At 41.4% G+C, this 23,185-nt stretch overlaps 1 protein-coding gene across 1 annotated transcript in view; it reads left to right on the top strand.

Moving 5' to 3' along the window:
- Positions 1 to 18,199: 18,199 nt before the first annotated feature.
- Positions 18,200 to 23,185, top strand: part of GALNT16 (polypeptide N-acetylgalactosaminyltransferase 16) — a 199,989-nt gene continuing 195,003 nt past the window's right edge. Inside the window, exon 1 of the mRNA XM_083348504.1 lies at positions 18,200 to 18,770. Coding sequence (XP_083204630.1) covers positions 18,564 to 18,770 — 207 coding nt within the window. The 5' untranslated portion in view covers positions 18,200 to 18,563. The remainder of the gene's footprint in view (positions 18,771 to 23,185) is intronic.

The following is a 23,185-nucleotide window of genomic DNA, read 5'->3' as shown; positions in this document are numbered from 1 at the left end:
AAATTCTTCAGTGGAATTTGGAAGGTTTCATGTCATCTGGACTCCATATTTATGATGTACAAATGAGGATGAATTTCAGTATGAATATTTTTTTCTTTTTTCTTTAGAGTTTCTTTCTTCAAGAATCAAATAAGGAAGGAAAAATATGAAGACTTTGCTGCATTTAATTTTAGGGTTTTCAAAATATTGAGAAAAGGCAATTTCAGTGTGTAAATGTTACTTGAAATTATAATCCTCCTCTATGTACCTCAGTTTACAATGTAATGTAAGCAATAAAATCCTGAGGAGCTAATAATCTAAATTATTCTAGTTAGTTCAGAAGCTTTTGTGTTAATATCTCTCAGGAGCTTCTTATTTAAGAAACCTTAAATAAAATAAATAAACCTTAAAGATAAGGTGAGGAACTATACAGAGCATGTATGGTGTAAGCAACTCATAAAGATCCTAGAGGTTTTCTTCCAAGAATAAATCACCTCTCAGGAAAGATGAGATATATTTTGTAATATCTCCTGGCACAAATAGTGTTCTCAATAAATGTCACATTTCTTTTAGATAAATAGCTATATCATTACTTGGTGGCATTTCCATTAGAAATATTATCTGGTGGGTATGAAATGTTGTGACAACATTTTCCTCATTTGGAGAATGAATGCTTTGCATGTAAGACCTTTCTGGTCCAAACCATACTTAAAAGAGATTACTCCAAGCAGATGGCCTGCAGCTGTGTCAGAACCACAGTTTCCAAATTTCCATTCCATTTGTGATCCCAACATATTTGGAAGTTGGAGAAAATGGATTTAAGAAGTTGGCACAGAATGTCTGTGATGTCAGTCAGAGAATAGTTGGACTTGAAACTGGGATGTACACATCCCCCCCACTTGTTCAAAACCCTGCCATTACAATGAAAATACATAACAGGAGACCACTATTTTGTATTTTGCCTATGTTAAGTTTCAATGTCACAATCAGCTTGGTGTAGAGGTTAAGATATCAGGCTAGAAATGGGGGACCCATGACTTCTTATGCCACCTGGATACAAAGCCAGTTGGGTGACCCTGGGCAGGTCTACAACAACTCACCATGGCCAATTTGCTGCAGTCAGCTCGCCACAGCCAACATGTTGCAGTCAACTCACCATAGAACAACTCGCCATGGGACAACTCGCTGGGGGCAAGAGTTACACTAATACTGAAGAAGTAGTGGAATAGAATCATTAAAGGATAAAAGGAGGGATAAAATAAAATGTGAATGACAGAAATTAAAATAATTTTTTAATTATTAAAAATAAGATAAGATAACATAATCTTTATTGTCATTTTTACTGTGTGCACAATGGCACACATCAAAAATGAAATTTAGTTGCCTGCTCTCAAAGTGAAATACATACATGACACACCTAAATCATACTACATACAACATATGTATAGACCCACACCCCTACATATAGGTAAAGGTAAAGGTTCCCCCGCACATGCGTGCTAGTCATTTCCGACTCTAGGGGCCAGTGCTCATCTCCGTTTGAAAGCCGAAGATCCAGCGCTTGTCCGAGGACGTCTCTGTGGTCATGTGGCCGGCATGACTAGACGCCAAAGTCGCACGGAACGCTGTTACCTTCCCACCGTAGTGCTCCCTATTTTTTTACTTGCATTTTTACGTGCTTTCAAACTGCTAGGTTGGCAGAAGCTGGGACGAATAACAGGCACTCACTCTGTTACGCGGCACTTGGGATTCGACCCGCCAAACTGCCGACCTTCTGATAGACAAGCTCAGCGTCCTAACCCACTGAGCCACCGCGTCCCTTTTCCTCTACATATACATAACAATAAAATATTAAATACTGTCCATCTTGAATATATAATGGAAGGAGGAAGCCTGATAGTTCACAAGGTTAATGCTGTATGGAATGAAACTGTGGTTGAATTTGGATGTTCTGCTATGGATATCACGAAGCCTCCTCCCAAGAAGGTAATAAGGAAAACAGGTTGTGAAGAGGATGAGTAGTGTCCCAGATAATCTTACAGATTAAATTGAATTGTTGAATTGTCCTGCAGTGAGTTGTCCCATGGTGAGTTGGCCACAGTGAGTTGTCCCACAGTGAGTTCGCCATGGCGAGTTAACCATGGCGAGTTGGCCACAGCCAATTTGTCCCATTCCAACCCTGGGCTTCCTATCAGCCCTAGGAAGGGGACAATGGAAAACAACTTCTGAAAAACCTTGCCAAGAAAACTGCGGGACTTATCCAAATAGCCTCTGATAATTGGATGCAATTGAATGGGGAAAAAAGAGTTTCATTGTACTCAGAGGTATAGTTAATATGAATGGGTTTAAAGAAAGTATGTCCTGTATGAATGTCAATGTGGGAAGGAAGGTTTCTACTTTTCCTTAGACTTCAGTGAAAAATAAAAGCTTTGGCTACAGACTTGAAGGGAATTATGGAAATATCACATTCTATTGCTAAAACTGTTTTTCTTTCTTTCACCTCACCTTTATATCAAGCTACATTTAATCTATATTGGCATACCAAAGGCATTTTTTGTTTCTCAGCCAAAGAGTGGGAATCTGATTACTAAATCAAATTTCATACTAGATACACTATAGAAAGTTTCGTGCATCAATAATGATCCGAAATTAGGCATGCTAATGTTCACAATGTTATGATTTTGTGATGGGCTTAATTAAAGCTCCTTTCCCTCAATCAACTAAAATATAGTATTACCTTTCTTTTGCTAATGTACATGGTTCTTGAATTCAGCCTTCCTGTTAGGAAGAGTGGATTGAAATCCCAGACAGCAAATCTATATAGCCTGCCATGTAGGCCTAAGAAAGTGCAGTATCATTATCCAGTATGCTGTAGCTTATCAATAATGTGTTTGAGTGGTTTGAGCGGTGAGCTTTGGGTGATATTCAGTGGTATTCTATTGTTCTATTTTTGAGGCTTTTCCTTTAATATGTGTTCTCTGAGAACTGAACTGGTTCTGTTGATTGGCCTATTAAACTTGTTGAGTGATTAGTTCAGTTTCTTGGATCCTTGGTTTAATTTCACCAGTTGATAATCTGTCAAATAGATCAGAACAAATGCAGCTGTAGCACAGAGCCTAGTTACAGATGATAAATTTGGTGGTGTAATCCAGTCAGTAGCTAGAAGCATGTAGATGCACATGACAATCTGTAAGTTTCCTCTATCCTGTGCTATTTATGTGTCTATTGTGTAGTTTTAGCGTGACAACAAGGAAGTGAGCTTGTTTTTGAGGCTGAGATTGATGGTAGAAGGTATGAAGTCCTGATGAATTTGATGAGATTCATTTAGTTTCCATGGGTCCAGATGATCAAAATGTGATTAATGAATTTCAAGTAAAGGGGGAGCTTTAAGAGATTAAAGCACTACTCTAGGCCAGGGCTTTTCAACCTTTTCACCCATTGTACCACTTCTAGGATATGGCAACATCTGAGTACCATCAGTCACCTAGCAAAGTGTCAAAAACTTGATGACCAAAAAAAAAAAAGGAAAAAAGTGATAAAGTACAGGTAGTCCTCAACTTACAACAGTTCGCTTAGTGACTGTTTGAAGTTACAATGGCATTGAAAAAAGTGCCCCCTAAGCTACAGCCGAGCAAGACACCTGCCTGCCCACCCAGTGGCGCTCTTCCTCCTGTCCAAGGTTTTTATTGTGATCATTTATGTTGAGGATTGGCATCGTGGTGGGTTGGGGTGGAGTTTGGCTTTATTCCCCCCCCCCATTTGCTGGGTGGTTGCAGAAGGTTTGGTCACTTCACATGACCCTGGGACACTGTGACCATCATAAATATGAATCAGTTGCTAAGCATTTGAATCTAAATCACAAGACCCTGGAGATGCTGCAACATTCCAGCTGATCGGCGCTTCTTCTGGGTTCAGCAGAAGCACCAGGATCAGCGCCAAGCTCCAGCTGGAGCCTGGCGCTGATTCTGGCGCTTCTGCTGAGCCCTGACAGCCCTGCAGCTCCAGCCATCTCTTGCTCAGGCTTGTGTGGTGCTGCCACCGATTCAGCTCATTCCCCTCCCCCGCTACTACTTTTCTAGGATGGCCGCGTACCACCTGCCAGGTGCCAATGTACCACAGGTGGTACCCATACCACTGGTTGAAAAACCCTGCTTTAGGCCAGCCATGAAGATAAGGGCATATTGTGGAGTTATGTCTGTGCTTCTGATTGTAAGTATATGTTATTGCCAAAGGTGAAGTAGCAATTAGTATGTCCAAAGTTGAACAATCTGGTGGCAAGGTGTGTGTGTGGCTTGAGGTCCGTGGTTTTGGGGGGATATTGGTGTATTATCATCCATGATAGTTACAATTGTTTTGTTAGAAATTATCCATGGAGTTCTGCCTTCTTAGGAACTATGTGGTATATCTTGTGCAGCTGGGAATGCAAGTGACATAAAATTTGAGTACAGAATCTACGAAACCTGATAATCCAGTTATGATTATGCATTGGAATGCAATACAATGAGCCATGTGCAGATCTGAACATTGGGGAAACAAAGCAGCCACTTCAGAAACTCATGGCATTGCACAGGAGAACAAAGCTATCAGAATTGGATTCAGCAGTCCATCTGCATCTGAAAGACAAAGGTCACTTTTTTGAAGACAGCAAAGTACGCATTCTGGAGAAAGAGGACCACTGGTTTGAAAGAGGGTTCAAAGAGTCCATCTATGTTAAAATTGAACAGCGCTCTGTCAACAGAGGGGAGGGATGTGACACCACCTATCTCCTGTTTACAACACAGTCTTTTCAGCTGTCCCAAGAAGGTTCCACACCCATTTGCATTCTGACTCAGGTGAACGTGAGGAACAGATAGACCCCCCCCCCACAAGTGGCTTCAACAGTTCTCAGGAGCTAACTACTGATTCTCAGAGTGCTAACAACCAGATGACTGCAAGGAATATACAGTAAATCATTCCATTCCCCACTAGTCAGTTAGAACTGAAAAAGCTTATTGGATGAGAAGTGAAATATTTTCAAAGAAAAAAACCAAGATAGTCAAGTTGCCTTTTTGGGGAAAAAACACCTTTGGGACAACCATGACCTGGATCATTGAGAATCTCCATAGACAAGAAGGCTCTGTGTTGATTCCAATTATATAAGGACATTTAATTTCAACACTATCAATAAAACAGTATGCTTTACTGGAGTTCAAGAGCAATGGATACAGGACTGTCATGGCTGTCATGACTAATGTGATTCCCTATTTGTAGCTATTGGTTGGGATAATCCTGATCATTCCTATTCTCCAGTGTTCTCCAATTTCTGCCACACCCTTTTCATTTAAATTGGGATTGCCTAGGTTCCCAGACAGACATGAAAATAGACAGAAGTTGCACAGATTTTCTATTTTGCAGTCTGACAGTTTATCTGCATCCTATACTTAGTTTTCTGATGGCAATTAAGTGTTTCTCATATTAGTACTATTCCAGAAGAGAGATGGCTTCAGAAAGTTATATTTAACATAAATCTATTTTTAATTGCCATGACTTTTAGCAACATTCTTCATTTTTGGTTTCTTTTAAAATGCCTTTTAGCTCAAACCATTATCTTAAAAATATCCATTTTTCAAAACAAAATTTAGATAATTTTGATTTTCCCCCAATATAGAGATAATTTATTTAGGTTATTTCATATTCAGTTTACCTAAATAATGCATTGCAGCCATCGTATGGCTAATAGGACTCTTACAAAGCAAATTCTGCAATTTAGTTTCCGCTTCTTAAGCTATGCCAGCAGAATTTACTGCATCTGTGAGTTAGAAAATGAAACAGATTTGTGTTAGCTGTTGGAACTATGAATATTTCAGCTTAAACTACCTTCCCAACTTGATGGGGCTTGCACTCAAACACATCTTGGCCTAGAGAAGACTGATTTCACAGCATGTAAATGCTAAGGTACTGGTAAACATCTGCTTCTTTTGCAATCCCAAAAGCACTTCTTATTTTAAGGCCTATTTCTTGAGATCAGATGATTTGCCCTCTTTGTTTAATTGTCAAATTATTTAAAGATGTCCCCCACCTTCTAAAAAAAGATAAGGAACATTTATTTTATCTTGTTCTTTTGCAAGGACATTTTCTTTTTCATTAAGGTTTTTAATATTCCTGCATTTTGAAGTGTTTTGTTGATGGTGTAATTGTTTTCAATATTGTTTCATGTATCATTTGTCTGGTTATATACTGCCTTCAGTTAGGGGGTTTTAAGCTGAGGCTTAATAGCCAGTTATGAAGTGCTGTGGTGCTATAGCTCAAATAATACTGAAAGAGTTCTTGATCAAGATGTTCAGAAACAACAACAACAACACATGGTCTTTTGGAAACGTTTTTATTTTTCTGTGACCAGAAAGTTTGTTATGCAATTTATCTCCAATCAAAGGAGGAAAGTGATTGAGCCAGTGGTATCTGAAAGTTGTAAGTTTGGGTTAAACCAGGGGTAGGCAATCTTGGCTCTTTTATGACTCATGTACTTCAACTCCCAGATTTCCTGAGCCAGCCACGCTGAGGGGAAAGGGAGAGGTTTCCAAGCTGAGCCATGCTGGCTCAGTAATTCTGGGAGTTGAAGTCTACGAGTCATAAAAGAGCCAAGGTTGCCTACCCCTGGGTGAAACCAATGAAATTACAAAATCATTACTTTAGTACAGGGGTGTCAGGAGTGCGTATGGCCTACTGGGTGGGCATGGCCAGCTCTACATTGTTCACATCAAGGGTGCCTATGGGGGCCTGGGACAGATCTGAGGGTCTCTGGCAGAAGGAGGGTCTCTGGGTCAGGGCCAAGGCAGTGGGGGCCGTTCCCTCACTGTTTCCAGAATGGCTTCGCGGGCCACATGAAACCACTTCGTGGGCCGGATCCGGCCCCCGGGCCTTGTGTTTGACGTGTCTGCTTTAATATAAAAACTTAACCAGAAGCCACATGGTGGCAGCATTCTCAGGTGAAAGTAGTTTCTACCCACCTTTTGTATTGCTTTCTATAGGATAACCTTGCTTTAGTTGATGCCATCCTGTTGACTTCAGATGACAATTCCTAGCAATTATCTTTGCATAACTAGATGACATCTGGTTGAGCAAGATTGTGTGGAACTTGGTAAAAGAACATGCCCAGTATCACAGAGAGTGCCAGAAATATAAATGTTTTTGTGAAAAACTGAATTGGCTATAGAAAACATAGCAAGTTTAATAAATTAAGCAATTAAATTAGGGTAAACCCAATATCACTAAATATGTTATCACTAAATTTTGTTTCTGGAAATTAAGTAAAAAAGTATTTGAACCACATTTCCAGAGTAGTAGCCTCAACACTTTATTGTGGTAAAAAAAGAATGATGAAGCTTATGGCAACTTAATAATAAGCAAGTTTATTAAGGTATTATCCAACCTTTCTCCAGCTGTTCTAATTTTTCCTCCCTTTCCAGCTTGTTTATTAATTAGGTAAAAGTAAAGGTAAAGGTTCCCCTGCACATGCGTGCTAGTCGTTTCCAACTCTAGGGGCCGGGGCTTATCTCCGTTTCAAAGCCGAAGAGCCAGCGCTTGTCCGAGGACGTCTCCGTGGTCATGTGGCCGGCATGACTAGACGGCAAAGGCGCACAGAATGCTGTTACCTTCCCACTGTAGTGGTCCCTATTTTTCTACTTGCATTTTTATGTGCTTTTGAACTGCTAGGTTGGCAGAAGCTGGGACGAGTAACAGGCACTCACTCTGCTACGCGGCACTCAGGATTCGACCCGCCAAACTGCCGACCTTCTGATCAACAAGCTCAGCGTCTTAACCCACTGAGCCACCGCGTCCCTTGTTTATTAATTACTATACCATCAAAAAAACTTTCATATGATTTTGTAATTAAAGTTGGCCTAATAAACATATTGCTCAGTTCTGTATTTTTGAATAAAATGCACATTGTGGAGAGACAAGATGTATGAAGTTACATTGTTAAAATCTGTTGCTTTTTTAATAATGAACTTTGCATGATTTAGTTTAAATTCTTTCCAGTGTTTAGAAGGCTCATTCTCTGTTGTTGTGAATGACATGTTCCCCGTTGCAGGTCATGACTGTAGCCAGCCCTGATTTCTCAGGTCAGAAGAATGTTAAGGTAAAGCTCCTAGACTATTCCAGATGTTTAATCAACAAAAGTTTAGATGCCTTATCCATGATATGTCAAACTTATTTTCCTGTTGTTCTCCACTCAAAGGATGGAAAGAACAGTGATTCATTACAGGATATTAGACACTCCCACCATGCCCTCTAGAAATCAGTTTTTAGAGCCATTATTTAAATATGTCAATTCTTCAAACCTAAAATAATCCATTTTTTCCTCAGTTGTTTGCAGAATCTACAAGATATATCAGTATTAGTTATCCCTGACTCTAACTCAAAAATCTCTCCACATATTTCACTTCTGAAGCAATTTATTTTGATAAAAAACTGTACAAACCAGGCATTTGGGATTGGGTTTTGCAGGAAGGGGAGGTTAATTAATTTAATCAGCATTCTGAGATGGAATACAGCAGACCTTGGATTTTGATAACTATTATGGAAATCAGATAGTGCTTTTTCCCCCTCCTTTGCGCTAAAGAAAACAGATAACCAAAGATTAACTGCCCTGAGAACTAAAATAATGGCAGATGAGATGCACTATTTTTGGACTTCTGCTAAAAATGATCATCCCAAGTTAAATATATTTCCACTGAGAGCATGCCCAGTGGATTTCAACTGAATCTATATACAGCTAAACCTTATAAATAATAATTTACTTGTTTATCCTGTCTTTCCATATATATTTTATTTTTACTAGGCACAGTATACTGCTATATAGTTTGTAAATTAAATAGAAAGTAAGTGTGAATAAAATAGTAGCCGCCTCAATAATGTAACATAGTAAAAACTTAAAGGTCTAATAAGATTAACCAAGAGACATAAATATTTTCAAAGCGGCCTCATTTTTGTCAATAAAGGTTGGGAGCCTCACCTTCCCTTAACTGTTGTGCTCCTGATATCTTGGATTTCAACTGGCACATATCTCTGACCAGGTCGGGGTGGCTAGGGGAATATAAGAATGCAAGTTCAACTCATTTGAAGGGCATCAGATTATAAAGGCCATTAATAAGGTAGCACACAGAAAAGTCCACTTTGTAGTCACCACCTTCTTACCTCTGGAAGCAAAAGGCATAGAAACATCTTCAGAGGTAGTCTTAATATTTGAGTCCTCTTCACACATGAATACATGGAAGCTTTAATGGTATGGACCATCAAATGCAACTACATTTAGTTTGGTTCTTTTTCAGATATTCAGCAAATACCTAGAGTTTGAGGGAGGAACTGAATGCTTATGATGTAAAGAGAAGAGTTAAGATACAGGAATCTACTCTGATGATGATGATGATAACTTTATTGTCACTTTGAATGTACACCAATCGGCATACATCAAAATGAAATTTCGTTGCATACAGCTCTCAAAGGGTCACCACCTCCGATAAATACTCCTTGTTCGTGGCCCGCTCAAATTTCACATTGTCCATTTTAGTCTCTAGGGAGTGAACGATGGCAAACAGGACAGATGGAAATGGGGCTCCATGTGGATTAGCCCTCAAATTCGCTTGTATTCTGACAACCTCGCCTTCTTTCCTTTTTCTGATCCTGACTCTTCCACCCTTTCCTTAAAGAGGCCTTGCTTCTTTTCGCCCCTGGAGCACGCTGCCGCTGCCACCAACTCCTCCAAAAGCCTCTCTCTCTTCCTCTGGCCCTGCCGACAGCCTCATCCAGTTCCTTCGCTCCATAAGCTCCAGGTCCTCTCCTCCTCTGCCTCCTCTGGAAACAGCCCTGATTTGCAATACAATCCATCACTGGGCCAGCAGTCAGATCTTGCTGCTGGTAGAACAAATTCAAACAGCGCCAACGACTTTTAACGGTCTCACCAACAGTTCCAGAACAACTAGAAACTCGCCATGCCAGCAAAGATTGTTGGTCGTATGTCGTATGTTACATTAGTTCCACCATGTTGCTCAAACACATTAAAATCTTCCTGATCATGTGGCCTATAGCCCTTACTATCGCTCCCAAAACTATTCGCCTTCAAGAGCCAATGCAGCCGCAGCCATTCCAGGCGCTGCCTTCATGTATTAGCCAACCATCTTGAAGGGAGCTACAGAGAAAGATCTTTCTCTGATCCAAAGCCTTTTATAACTCTAAATATCAACATGCTACAAAAAGAGGAGCAGGAGTTGCACTATATGTAAGAGAATATTACATATCTACAGAAATGAACATGAGCAAAGATAAAATCCCTCCAGAATGTAAAAGAAAAAAGTGACATTGCTGTAGGTGTATATTACAGGCTACCCAACCAATCAGAAGAAATAGATGAAGAGTTTCAGTTCTGCGTTGTAGCGAGATGGATGTAGAGAAGCAGGGCTCTGCCTCCCACGTCTGATTTTGCCCTGCTGGGGGTCCAAGAAGGGCCTAAAGTCTCCCCAGATAGGCGACGAAGAAGGAGGGGACCGTCATCAATCGCAGTGAGATGGTGGCCAAGCTGCTTGATCCGAGAAAGTCCTCTGAACCAACAGGCAAAAGACTGACTGCAAGCAAACAGTCGGAAGCTACCGACAGCCAGGAAAAAATGCACGACCAAGCAGAAAAGCATCACATCTGGAACTGGGTGAAATCAGCCTTCCTGCTCTATAATTGTAAAAACCTTCCTTCTAAAAAAAAATCCCAAAAGCAAGGCTCCAAGAAGCAAGAAGGTAGGGGAGATTTCTTTTCTGGTACCCCCCCCCCAAATAGAAGAATAATAGATGAAAAGTACAAATTACAAGCATTTGCAGATGACTTGGTATTTATATTAGAGGACCCCTAATATAAATTATTAGCAAAGATTGAAGAATTTGGAGAAGTAGCAGGATTGAAAATAAATAGAGAAAAGACTAAAGTTATAGCTAAAAAACTTACAGATAAACAAAAAAACCAATTCTCAGAAAAAACAGATCTTTAAGTAGTTAAGGAAGTTAAATACTTGGGGATATATCTAACAGCAAGGTGCGCAACAATAAAAGAAGACAACTACATAAAATTATTAAAACAAATAAAACTAGACCTGGAAAAATGGAAAAATCTACAACTATCAATTTTAGGAAGAATAGGGACTATGAAAATGAACATTCTACCAAAACTACCAATACTGATAAAAATTGAGAATTTTTTTGGATGAATTAAATGCATTGATGTTAAAATTTATTTGGCAAGGGAAAAAAAGCTAGAATTAGAAAATTTTACAAGAAGCGAAAGAAAATGGAGGCTTTGGGCTACCAGATTGGATTTTGTACTATCAAGCAGCTGCACTAACATGTTTAAAAGAATGGGTAACCCTTAGAAAAGACTATTATACCTAGAAGAACATGATCTATTACTTGGATGGCACACATTTCTATGGTATGGGAAGAACAAAATTCGCAAATACTTTCAAAACCTCTATGTAAGACCTGCATTGCTTTTGACATGGGAAAAGATAAAATCGAGAATTTACATGAAAATATTAGGATGGATTTCGACAATGGAGGCGTTTGTACACCCAAATTTAATTAATTATGAGAAACTTGTGACTTATAAAAATATTTTGAATACTGATGGGAAACTACAAACTAAACAAGAATTGGAAGAACAGAGTATAGAGCAGGGGTGTCAAACTCAATTTCACTGAGGGCCGCATCAGCATTGCGGTTGCCCTCAGGGGGCCGGGTGGGTATGGCCAGGGTGGGTGTGGCCTACTGGGTGGGCGTGGCTAGAGTGCATATGGCCTACTGGGTGAGCATGGCCAGCTCTACATCGTTCGCATCAAGGGTGCCTATGGGGGCCTGGGCAGGAGCGGGACAGATCTGAGGGTCTCTGGCAGAAGGAGGGTCTCTGGGCCAGGGCCAAGGCAGTGGGGGCCGTTCCCTCACTGTTTCCAGGATGGCTTTGCGGGCCACATGAAACCACTTTGCGGGCCGGATCCGCCCCCCGGGCCTTGTGTTTGACATGTCTGCCCTAAAGCAAAGAACTTTTGGTCAAAAATATATGGTTGCTAGAGAAGATGATTTCTCCATCAACACACCTATACATGCAAGAGAGAAAGAGGAAGAAGAGAGAGAGAGAGAGAGAGAGAGAGAGAGAGAGAGAGAGAGAGAGAGAGAGAGAGAGAGAGAGAGAGAGAGGGGCAATCAAAGGAAAACAAAGCTTATTAGTAATTTATAACTTGTACTACTGATGATTTGTAGAAAGGCAAAGTTAAAATGCCATCTGTTAAAGCCAGTTATTGTTTTCCGGACACATTCCAAATGTGTTTTAGGAAGTAAGATGTCCTACAGTGAACACAATTTTAGAAGCTATCAAATAAATGTTAGTTTCTCCATTCTTTTGTGCCTATTCAAGTACACATGCTATAAGCATTAGGACATAAATCACTATCTTAAGTCATAATTAAATCTTGAATAGAATTGAAATAGAAAATGTGCAATAAGGCTTTTTTAGAAGCTTGCTTTAAAACACTCAAGATTCAAGAGCACTTTAATAAGGTGATTAGGATTATACAGGCAAATGTTAAGTTTTGAGGACAGCTACGTTTAAGTGTGGCTTTGAGTAAAACAAGACGAAAGGACTAAGAGGGACCTTAGATTTAAATATTAAACTACTTTATCCCTTGAAATTCCCTACTGCCTCCTCTTTGTTTCCAGGGTCCATTATTCTGCCATGGTGGTTTGGGGTCCTATTGAGTTATCAGTATTTGATTTATTTGCATATCTCTTTAGGGAACACCCTCATTATTAAGATACAGTAGATTGAATAGTAAGAGCTGACCATATCTAGTCAAAAGTGAATCCTGTTGAATTCAGATGTAATCTAGCCATGCATTCTTGAAAGTTAGGGTTTATTTGTTTAAATGGGGCTGCTGTCAGGATTGTAATATTTGGGAAAGCTGACGTTGAATTTTACACATTATGATCACATGATGACTGTAAATATGTGGTGTAATGTAAAGCATCTTGAAGCTACCACCCATAAACGTGACGTTTGTATTCCAATGTAATGATCTGAGGGCAGCTGTGGTGATGCTCTGTCATAATATTTTGCATATATGTTTCGGTAACACATAGATAATATTTGTGGCTCCACTCATCAGGATGGCTGATGGCTGTTTGGGCAAGGCAGGTAATGGCAGAAGAAACTCAACGTATGGAACAGGTTATTTGTAAAGCTGACAAAAGAGCCTAAATGCCTTCAAAGTTTAGCTGTTTTTCTTCTTGGAGGAAAGAGAAGTGGATGCTGGGAAAAGTAGGAAAGTTTAATAACAATAAAAGTTCTCTCATGTTTCACATACTAGTGTTATCAGGAGGGAATCACCCTGAATTTTTTCTAAGGGTATTTTCACGAGATGTGCTCAAATTGCTTTTTTAATTTCCTAGATCTCCACAATAACATCACATTAACCCTAGTAGGCATTGTTGCAGGCCAATGTTTCTGCTCCTAATTCTTTTAAGATTTTCTAGGGTAGAAGAAGAGATTCCTTTCTCAAGAGGACAGTTAAGATAGCCATTTATTGTCACTTTGGGATTTATGTCACTACTTCTCTCTCTCTCTCTCTCTCTCTCTCTCTCTCTCTCTCTCTCTCTCTCTCTCTCTCTCTCTCTCTCTCTCTCTCTCTCTCTCTCTCTCTCTCATAGCTTGACTCTCTAACTCAATTGGAAGAAAATGGAAAATGTATCCCATGAAAGGACTTGCAATAAGCGAAATCCAGCAGGGTTCCTTTCTACTCAACAAAAAATGCCAAATAAAAGGCTAAAGAATGGATGGGCAAACTGTCTTCTAGCTGTGAAATTCTAGCTTCCTGGATAATTTTATTTATTTTTATTTTTAATTCCATTTATATCCCGCCCTTCTCCGAAGACTCAGGGCGGCTTAGCAGTAGCCTTCATTCTATGTATATGCCTGCTTATTAGGGCTTTCACACACACCCCAAGCGGCATTATTACAAAGTCAGCTTAATTGCCCCCAACAATCTGGGTCCTCATTTTACCTACCTCGGAAGGATGGAAGGCTGAGTCAACCTTGAGCCTGGTGGGATGCGAACCTGCACTAATTGCAGGCAGCTGGTGTTACTTAAGGAGGCATTAGCCCACTGCTCCAACAAGGCTCTTAATAATGCTGATCTTGGAGCAATATATGGTCAATCCCAATCTCTTGGACTTTAGTTTAGTTTTTAAAACATAGTTTTATTAACCAGCTCACTTAAAGCTTCCCCACCCCCCATATATTTTATTAGCTTTCTGGGTGGGTGAGGTGCAGATCCTTCCTCCCCCCTTCCCCCGTCTGCCAAAGTAGGATAATGCAGATTCTCAGAAATCTGTTCCACAGGAAGTGAAAACAAATGGTAACATTTATGAAGTTCTGTCTTTTCTATGTCTGAAAATGGAATAAATAAACTCAGAATGTTGTCAACCCAAGAGCACAATTTTTCCATCACCTGATACCTTCCAAATACTTTGGGACTACAAACCCCAGAATTCCCAATCAGGATGACCAATATCACACTGACCGAGAACTCTGGGGGAGTAGTAGTCCTCTAATCTGGAGCATACCATATAAGAGAAGGCTATGATAGAGAGTTACTCTTTTACTGGTAAAACAATTTGATTCTTACCTCTTTTTCTGCATGCTCATAATCTCTGTAGTTGTTAGTGGTGATCAGTTGGCAGAAGTGTGTTCCGAAGGGGAAGGAGCAAAGGGGATTTTTCAATATACAGTATCTATAAAATTGACACACATGAGCTCTGAAGAACAATAGGGCCAGTGATTACCTTCATGTCAGGAGGGGGGGGGGAAGAAGAAATAAATGTGGCCAGGGCAGCTGTGCAGTCATTATTTCACTAGTCACATGTCAGCAAACCATAAATTTATCACTGAATATATAGAGAAGCACAGGCAGCTTTGGCTTCCACATGCACCTAATTGTCTGATGAATGTGTCATATACACACTGTAAATTACTTGAAGTAATTTAAATATTCACCTCTATGAATGCTCTCTTTACATCAGGGGTCCCCAGCCCCCAGTCCATGGACCGGCACTGGACCGTGGCATGCCAGAAACCGGGCTGCACAAACAAATGAAGCAACATCTGCGGGATGCAGGCAGCAAGCAAAACCACAACACCTCTGGTCCATGGAAAAATCTCTCTCCACGGAACCGGTGCCTGGTGCCCAAAAGGTTGGGGGCCACTGCTTTCCATGTTCAAATATACTTCCCAGCCCCAAATATGAAGTACCCTTGATCTAAGGGCTATAAAGTGGGATAGACTTTCTTAATCAGAAAAGTGCTGGTAGAGAACAATCCATGGAGTGATTCATCCACCATTTTGGTTTTTTCGAACTTCAGAATTTAGTTGCCATATCTATTACTCTCGTTATTGTTCTTGATTTTTTTTAAAAAATATATCTTTTGTGCTGTTCTCTGTGTGAATGTGGATAGTTTTAATATAGTTTTTAAAGTTCTCACACCGAGTGCTGGCAACTCAAAAAACCCTATTATCGGGAGCTTTATTTTAAAAGAACTAAAAATAAAATTGAGGTCAGCTGGTGCCAATGCTGGAGATGGCACTGATCTGAAAGGAATAAAATAACAAAATAACAGAGTTGGAAGGGATATTGGAGGTCTTCTAGTCTAACACCCTGATCAGGCAGGAGACCTTGTACTGTTCCAGACAAGTGGGCTGACCAGTCTCTTCTTAAAAACCTCCAGTGATGGAGCACCCACAACTTCTGAAGGCAAGCCTTTTCCTCCTTAGTTCTAGGTTGCTTCTCTCTTTGATTAATTTCCATCCATTGTTTCTTGTCTTACCTTCTGCTACTTTGGAGAATAGATTGACCTCTCTTCTTTGTGGCAGCCTCTCAGATTTTGGAACACTGATATCATGTCACCCCAGTCCTTCTTTTCACTAGACTAGACCAGGGGTAGGCAACCTCGGCTCTTTTATGACTCATGGACTAGCTGACTCAGGAATTCTGGGAGTTGAAGTCCAAGAGTCATAAAAGAGCCGAGGTTGCCTACCCCTGGACTAGACTAACCCAATTCCTCCAACCGTTCTTCATATGTTTTAGCCTCCATCCCCCTAATCTCTTCTGCATTCTTTCCAGAGTCCCAACATCTTTTTTATAATATGGTGACCCAAACTGGATGCAGTATTATAAGTGTGGTCTTAACTAAATCTTTATAAAGTGGTAGTAGTACTTTGTGTGATCTTGATTCTATACCTCTGTTAATGCCACCTAGGATTATATTAGCTTTTTTGGCTGCTGCAGCATGCTTTTTTTTTGGCCCTGAGGCGTCTTTATTCTTGCCTTCCCTTCACACTCAGTTAAGGACTGCCCATAGGAGCTACCATATGAACCCACATTAATTACTGTGTCCTCAGTGGTCCTTGAATCTCCTCTAGGCAACAGATCCCCTTTAGATCTCTGTGATGGGGAAGCTAAGCAACTGGAATTCAACCCATGTTTATTTGAGCTCCATGACATCTTGTAAGCAGTTCAGGACAATTCAGACCCAGGAGTCCAGATAATGACATAAAATGAAGGCTCTGGTGAAATGATTGCCTTGACAGAACTGGATTCCTTCCCCTCCCCCAGTAAAAATTACAGAATTCTCCTGAACACAAGCCTCTGAAGTGTCACAGGATTTGAAGCCTTGTTGGTCATAAAGGGACCACAGGACTCTTTTCATGTTTCTCCAGCAAAAAGTGAACTCTTGTAGTGCTCTATCTTTTTGAAAGTCACTGCCAAAGATCCATTAGAATTCCCTCCTCCCTGTTCTACATAATGTTATCTTCCCAGGCCAGGGGAATGCTAGTCACCTCCAGCTGAGAGAGGAGTCTGAATCACTTCTGAATCATCAGTATCACAAAGGCCCTTCTCTCTGCAATGGACAGCTTTGGTGCTTTCTTTTAGAAGTAGAGTTTACCCCTTTTTCCTCAGAAACCTGAAGGTCCAGCTTTATTACAGACATCCATCTTCCTCATCCTGAAATGCTGTGGACTTCAACTCTCTTAATTCTCAATCAACTCCAGCTGAGAGAATTACGGAGCTAATCATCTAGAAAGGCCCAGATTCCAAAAGTTGTCCTATTTCATTTCTAGGGACATCGGCGGAAGCAGAAAGTTTTGATTTACTTCAATGACATTCAAAAGGATTGAAATTCAACAGCACCTGTCAGTAAAGATTCTGAATTTAAATTAGCCGGCAAACGTCTCCCCCTTTCTCCATTCAAAGAGGTTCTTCTTACACTGAGGGGAATAAACGTTTGGATATTACACACTGCTGGATCCTGAGGCTGCAAGATTACATCCAAAGTATGATGGTGAGATTGAGCATCCTTTGTAAGGCAGAAGTCAAATATGCCTCCCCTTCAATTGCTCCTGTTTTCAGTGTCCCTGTTTTTGAATACTTTGGGTTAGCAAGGCTAAGTTTTTATTTTATTTTATTTTAATCCTATTTATATCCCGCCCTTCTCCGAAGACTCAGGGTGGCTTACAATTTAAGCACAAACCAATGTGCTTAGCAGTAGCCTTCATTCTATGTATATGCCTGCTTATTAGGGCTTTCGCCCCCTCCCCCCCAAGCGGCATTATTACAAAGTCAGCTTATTGCCCCCAACATCTAGGGAATTCATAGCTTCCATCTGGTTTGTCCCATTGCCCATGATGATCGGGACTGCATCTTGGCTCCCAACACATTTTATATCAGTTGTGTGCAAATTACAATGCTGGTTTTATGAATGAGCCCACCACCAGCAGCAGCAGCAGCAGCGCCAGAGCGTGGGAGATGACTTTCCACGGCAGCCTTTAACAGCGAATAAACGACTTGCTGCTGCTTTAAGGAAAATTTAGGGTGGCATCACAACACAACCCCCCCCCCACCACTTCTTTTCAAAAAGCCGTGTGAGGTGAAATATCCAGCCTTCTCATCCTCTACATTGCCCCCAACAGGGGGAAAAACAGGAAGGCAATACATACACACAACCGTCCCTGCTTGTTTGAGCGCTAGGGCTACGTCGAGGAAGCGAGACGCCGGTCCCGGTGACCGACCCAGATTGGCTCCTGCCAGCGCGACACTTGTCTTGGCTGGATGGGTTAGTTAGTCCAAGGGTGAGCATATATTGGGAGGTCTCATCGAAGGCGTTAGGACCCGGAAGACCTGCCTCCCTCTCTCTTCCTCGGTCTCTCTCGCTCTCTTTTCGCTCTGCGGGACTGAGCCGGGAGACAAGAGCTCGAACAAACAGCTGGCAACGAACAAGCCAACCAAACAGAGGCGGAGAGAGAATCGGGTCTCACCATTTCCCCATTGCTCTCTCTCTCTCGTCTCTCTCTCTCTCGTCTCTCTCTCTCTCTCTCTCTCTCTCTCTCTCTCTCTCTCTCTCTCTCTCTCTCTCTCTCTCTCTCTCTCTCTCTCTCTCTCTCTCTCTCTCTCTCTCGTCTCTCCAAGAACTGAACCTCTTTACAGCTGATTCGGAGCTCCCAGGCAGCCCGGAGGTCCCGCAATGAGGCGGATCCGGGCTAATGCCATTGCGATCCTGACCGTAGCCTGGATCCTAGGCACTTTCTATTACTTGTGGCAGGACAGCAAGCCTCATTCCGCCGCGTCCAGCCGGTCTCCCAGCAGCGGCGGCGGCGTTGGCGTTAAGAGTGGCCAGAGAAGCTCCGGCAAAGTCGAGCTTCACAAAGAAGAGAGGACCGTCCCCCTTCTCGTAAGTGTGGCTTTCCCCCCCCCCCCTCCCGGGCACCCGGAGCCCGGTGCCCGCGAGGGGCTGCCGTTTCGCGCGGCTGCCTCACTGCAGAACCAGATGCTGCGCGGGCGAGCGTGGACGGGGGGGGGGTGGAGAAGAGTCCGCGGAGGTGTGGAAGCGTCGGACGAGTTTGCGGAGAGATTGGCCGAGTGGAGGCTGCTGGTGGGGAGGAAGAAGAGATGGAGTGTGTGTGTGTGTGTGTGTGGGGCGGCGCGGCTTGTGCCCGGGTCTTGATGTCTTTATTTGAGCATTTCCCCCCCCCCCCCGGTAACCATGGCAGCATTTACAATTGGGGAAGAGCTACAAAGTGATGGGGGAGGGCGAGGGAGAAGGGGTAAGGGGTCCTGCGCCGCGCCGAAGTCTTGCGACTGTTGTTGCTCGAGTTCTCGGCACCAGGCTGGGAACCGGCGGGGGATGGTGGTGCTGGGTGGTGCTGGGTGGCTGCTATCCTTGTGTCCCAAGAGGCCGGTGTGATGGGGTCCGGCCAGAGACCTTTTCCCCAAGGGAGGAGTCACCCTGGTTTCTGCACTTTTCAGAGACTGCCACATAGGAATTGGCAAGCTCTGTGTGATCGCTGAAGCTGCGAGATTTGAAAAGATGAATTAATTGGGCTGTAGCTTTGCAAATTGCAACTCCAGATGTGAGCCTTCTCCAGCGACGCAGAGGCAGAGGGCTTATGTACCTGAAAGTTCAGCTAGTTGAACCTAAATGCCTTCATTTCAAGGCATTTAGCGCTTGCGTTGTACAGTATACCTCTTCCAAATATAAGGACATTATTATTTACTCTTCAAAAGAGTCCGAGCAAAAATAGGTTTAGGATTGGCATGAGGGAGGGGAAAAAAGAGGTAAGGAGGAGAGTTGCATTTCTTTTCCTTCTTTTCTTAAAAAGGCATGAATTGGGACTTAAAGATTCCTCAGGGCAGCAGGGAGTTTCAGAGTAAGCAAGCTTTTCAGACCTGGGTGAATTATTGCCTTCCTCTTTCTCAGTTCCTCAGTGCAGGTTCAATTCCTAGCATCTCCAGTTTGCAGGTAGCTGGCTGTGTGGAGAGAATAACAGGCGAAGGAAAGATCTTTCCCAGCCATTGAATAGCTGGGCCAGTAATATGAATTAATGGCAGCACTGGTTCATTGCGTAATATGAGGTATTCAGAATTACTCAAAACACACAATCAATTCATTTACATTTAGCTGATTACATAGCACTGACTGCTTCCATGGTAAATATACATAGATTTATCACTAATCACATGTTGAATACAGAGGCTGCGCTCATCCGAGAGTTCAAACAATACTCAGACATTCTTGGTTATGACTAAAGGAGGCATAAGGACCTCAGACACAAGTAGAAGTCTGTCCCCACATTTAAAGTGGTTGCTAGCTGACAGCTCACCATTTCTGGATCCTCTCTGTTTTGGGGGGCTCTGAATCTACAAATCTACAAATCCTTGGCAAAGGCTGCACTCTGCTCCACCCATAATGCTGTTTCAACAAGAGGGCACTTCTATTTTGGGCATGGGAAAATTATGAAAATCTTTAATCTCTGTTAGATACGCAGGCTTTCTTTTGTCATAGAGATCTGCTTCTTCAGACCAATAAACGTATTCTGTTCACCAGAACATCATTGGAAGGACCTGGCTAAAAGCACTTTAGAAATTGTATCTCATTTTCAATGGATCAATTTGCTACCTAGATGCAGTGATGAAAATGATGACAGAAAATGGGCCTTAAAAGCAAAATCACTGGAGATCAGCAGCTTGGGGTCATAATCTTGTTAGTGATGGATATGGTATTGTCTACAATTTAGACTCCCTGTGCTTTGTGTAATAAACTATATGTATCATAGTTTTCCTAGGTGTTTCAATGAATTGTACTGCACTTGCATTATATAATGGAAAAATTGCATTATATAATTTTCCTCCATACTGGGGGCACCCATGGGATGGGGGGCTGTCAACAGCATCAAAATGATTGCCACAGGGCAATGACAGCCCATCCCTTTTAAGTACACATCACATGCATGTAAGAATAGGTGGAGCTTTAATTGTCTGATTACACCTATGCCCAACATTCCTACTAACAGAACCATCATCTACCCAGAAATTATACAGGTAGTTCTCAATTTGCAGCCATTCATTTAGCCACCATTCGATGTTACAATGGCATGAAAAAAGTGAGTTACAACGAATCCTTGCACTTACAATTGTCACAGCATCCACACCGTCATGTGATCAAAATTCTGGTACCAATTGTGGTTGTAAGTGAAAGATTACCTATATACATTAGTGGTCTAAGAATCTTGCAAAGGAGAATTTAATTTAGCTTACTTATTTCTATGGGACAAAAATGTAGGGGATGTAGCATTTTCTTAGATTCAGTACTTGCCTGTGTTTGATTATTTTCTCTTTTCAGATGAACACCTATATGTATATAATACTTTTTTCCTGATGTCTATAATTAATGTTTTTAATTGGGGGAGATGAAATGTAGGAAAAATTATTATATGATTATTAGTATTATATAGAATACACAAAAGTATGCAATTTAGTTTCAAAGTCATAAGATTTCATGGTATTCAAAAAATATAGAATTCATAGAATTATATTACCAGAATAGTAGGGTTAGTATTACTATTATTATTTTTAAAACCCATATCTAATCTCAACCCATTCCCTAACTGCTTTGTCTTCTGCCTTCATGCTGTTCCTTTGGTACAGTGTTTCTTAATGTTGGCCATTTTAGGATGTCTGGAGTTCAATTCCCAAGGGAATTGAATTCTCTGGGGAATTCTAGAAGTTGAAGTCTGCACATCTTAAAATGGCTGAGAAGGCTGAGAAACGCTACTTTAGTTAGAATTTGTTCTAGCAGAGCCATTGTGTCTGACTGTTGTTGGCCTTCAATCTTGCCTTGTTGCATAAGTAAGTAAGTACAAGTTACTGTGAATGCTGTGAATGCTCCAACACTGGAAGTTTTTAAGAAGAGATTGGTCAGCCATTTGTCTGAAATGGTATAGGGTTTCCTGCCTGAGCAGGGAATTGGACTAGATGATCTCCAAGGTCCCTTCCAAATTATTATTATTATTATTATTATTATTATTATTATTATTATTATTATTATTATTATTATTATTATTATTATTATTAACAACCACAATTGGTACCAATGGGACAAATGCCTTTTCTTTCTTCATTGTGGTAAAGCATTCTTTCTCACTTAATTTAATTTAATTAAATACATATTTTATTTAAGGGGAAGATATATGATTCTTATCTTTTTTGTTTTTCTGGGTAGCTGATTTGTTTTAGATGTTTTTTCCAGTGGTTGCCACAACACAGACTGCCCCTGCCAGCACCAGGCTACTCAAAAGTCATATCCCTGCTGCTGTGTCCTCAAACAATTGTGCTTCTACTGATCTGGCAGTGCACAGAATAGCTAATGGGGTTGCACTGAGATGTAATGGGAATAACAACACAACCTTTACTGGCAGTAGCGCTACCACCTTGCTTGAAGTGGAGGAGAGGGGAAATGGATCAACTTAATAGCTGGAACTGAAAATGTCTCAGATTCAACCTGGGAACTCTTATAGGACAAGTCAAATAATGAAGCCATGCTTTGCAGGAGAGAAGGGCACTATGGAACACTCTCTCATAACTGTGCAGTCTGAAATTTGCAAACCTGCAGGAGAGTTAAAGTGGGCCTTTGCACTTTATGAAGACTAGACTAGTCTAGTCTCTAAACTAAAAAGCCTTCCTGGCATTAGCTGTGAAACTATCCCTTAACACCTAAAACTGGGTAAAAAAGGTAAAGGTAAAGGTTCCCCTGCACATGTGTGCTAGTCGTTTCCATCTCTAGGGGCCGGTGCTCATCTCCGTTTCAAAGCCGAAGAGCCAGCGCTTGTCCAAGGACGTCTCCGTGGTCATGTGGCCGGCATGACTAGACACCAAAGGCGCACGGAACGCTGTTACCTTCCCACCGTAGTGGTCCCTATTTTTCTACTTGCATTTTTACGTGCTTTCGAACTGCTAGGTTGGCAGAAGCTGGGACGAGTAACAGGCGCTCACTCTACTACGCGGCACTCGGGATTCGACCCGCCAAACTGCTGACCATCTGATCGACAAGGTCAGTGTCCTAACCCACTGAGCCACCGTGTCCCTCTCAAAAAAAAAAAAACACAAACAAACAAAACCTGGGTAAATTACCCTAAATTGAGTAGAAATGCTATGTCTTTAGCTGACTTGCAAACCCAATCACAACAGGGAAATTTCAATTGATTTAAAATTCACCTACATGGGGTGAAAAGAACTTCCTGATAAACAGCTTTGGATAATGAAGGAAAAGTTTGGGAAGTGCTGCCTTAACATTTCAAGAAAAATGAAGCT

The sequence above is a fragment of the Vipera ursinii genome, assembly GCF_947247035.1.
Source record: "Vipera ursinii genome assembly, chromosome: 1".
Taxonomy (NCBI): domain Eukaryota; kingdom Metazoa; phylum Chordata; class Lepidosauria; order Squamata; family Viperidae; genus Vipera; species Vipera ursinii.
This window is presented reverse-complemented; position numbering and strand designations above follow the sequence as displayed.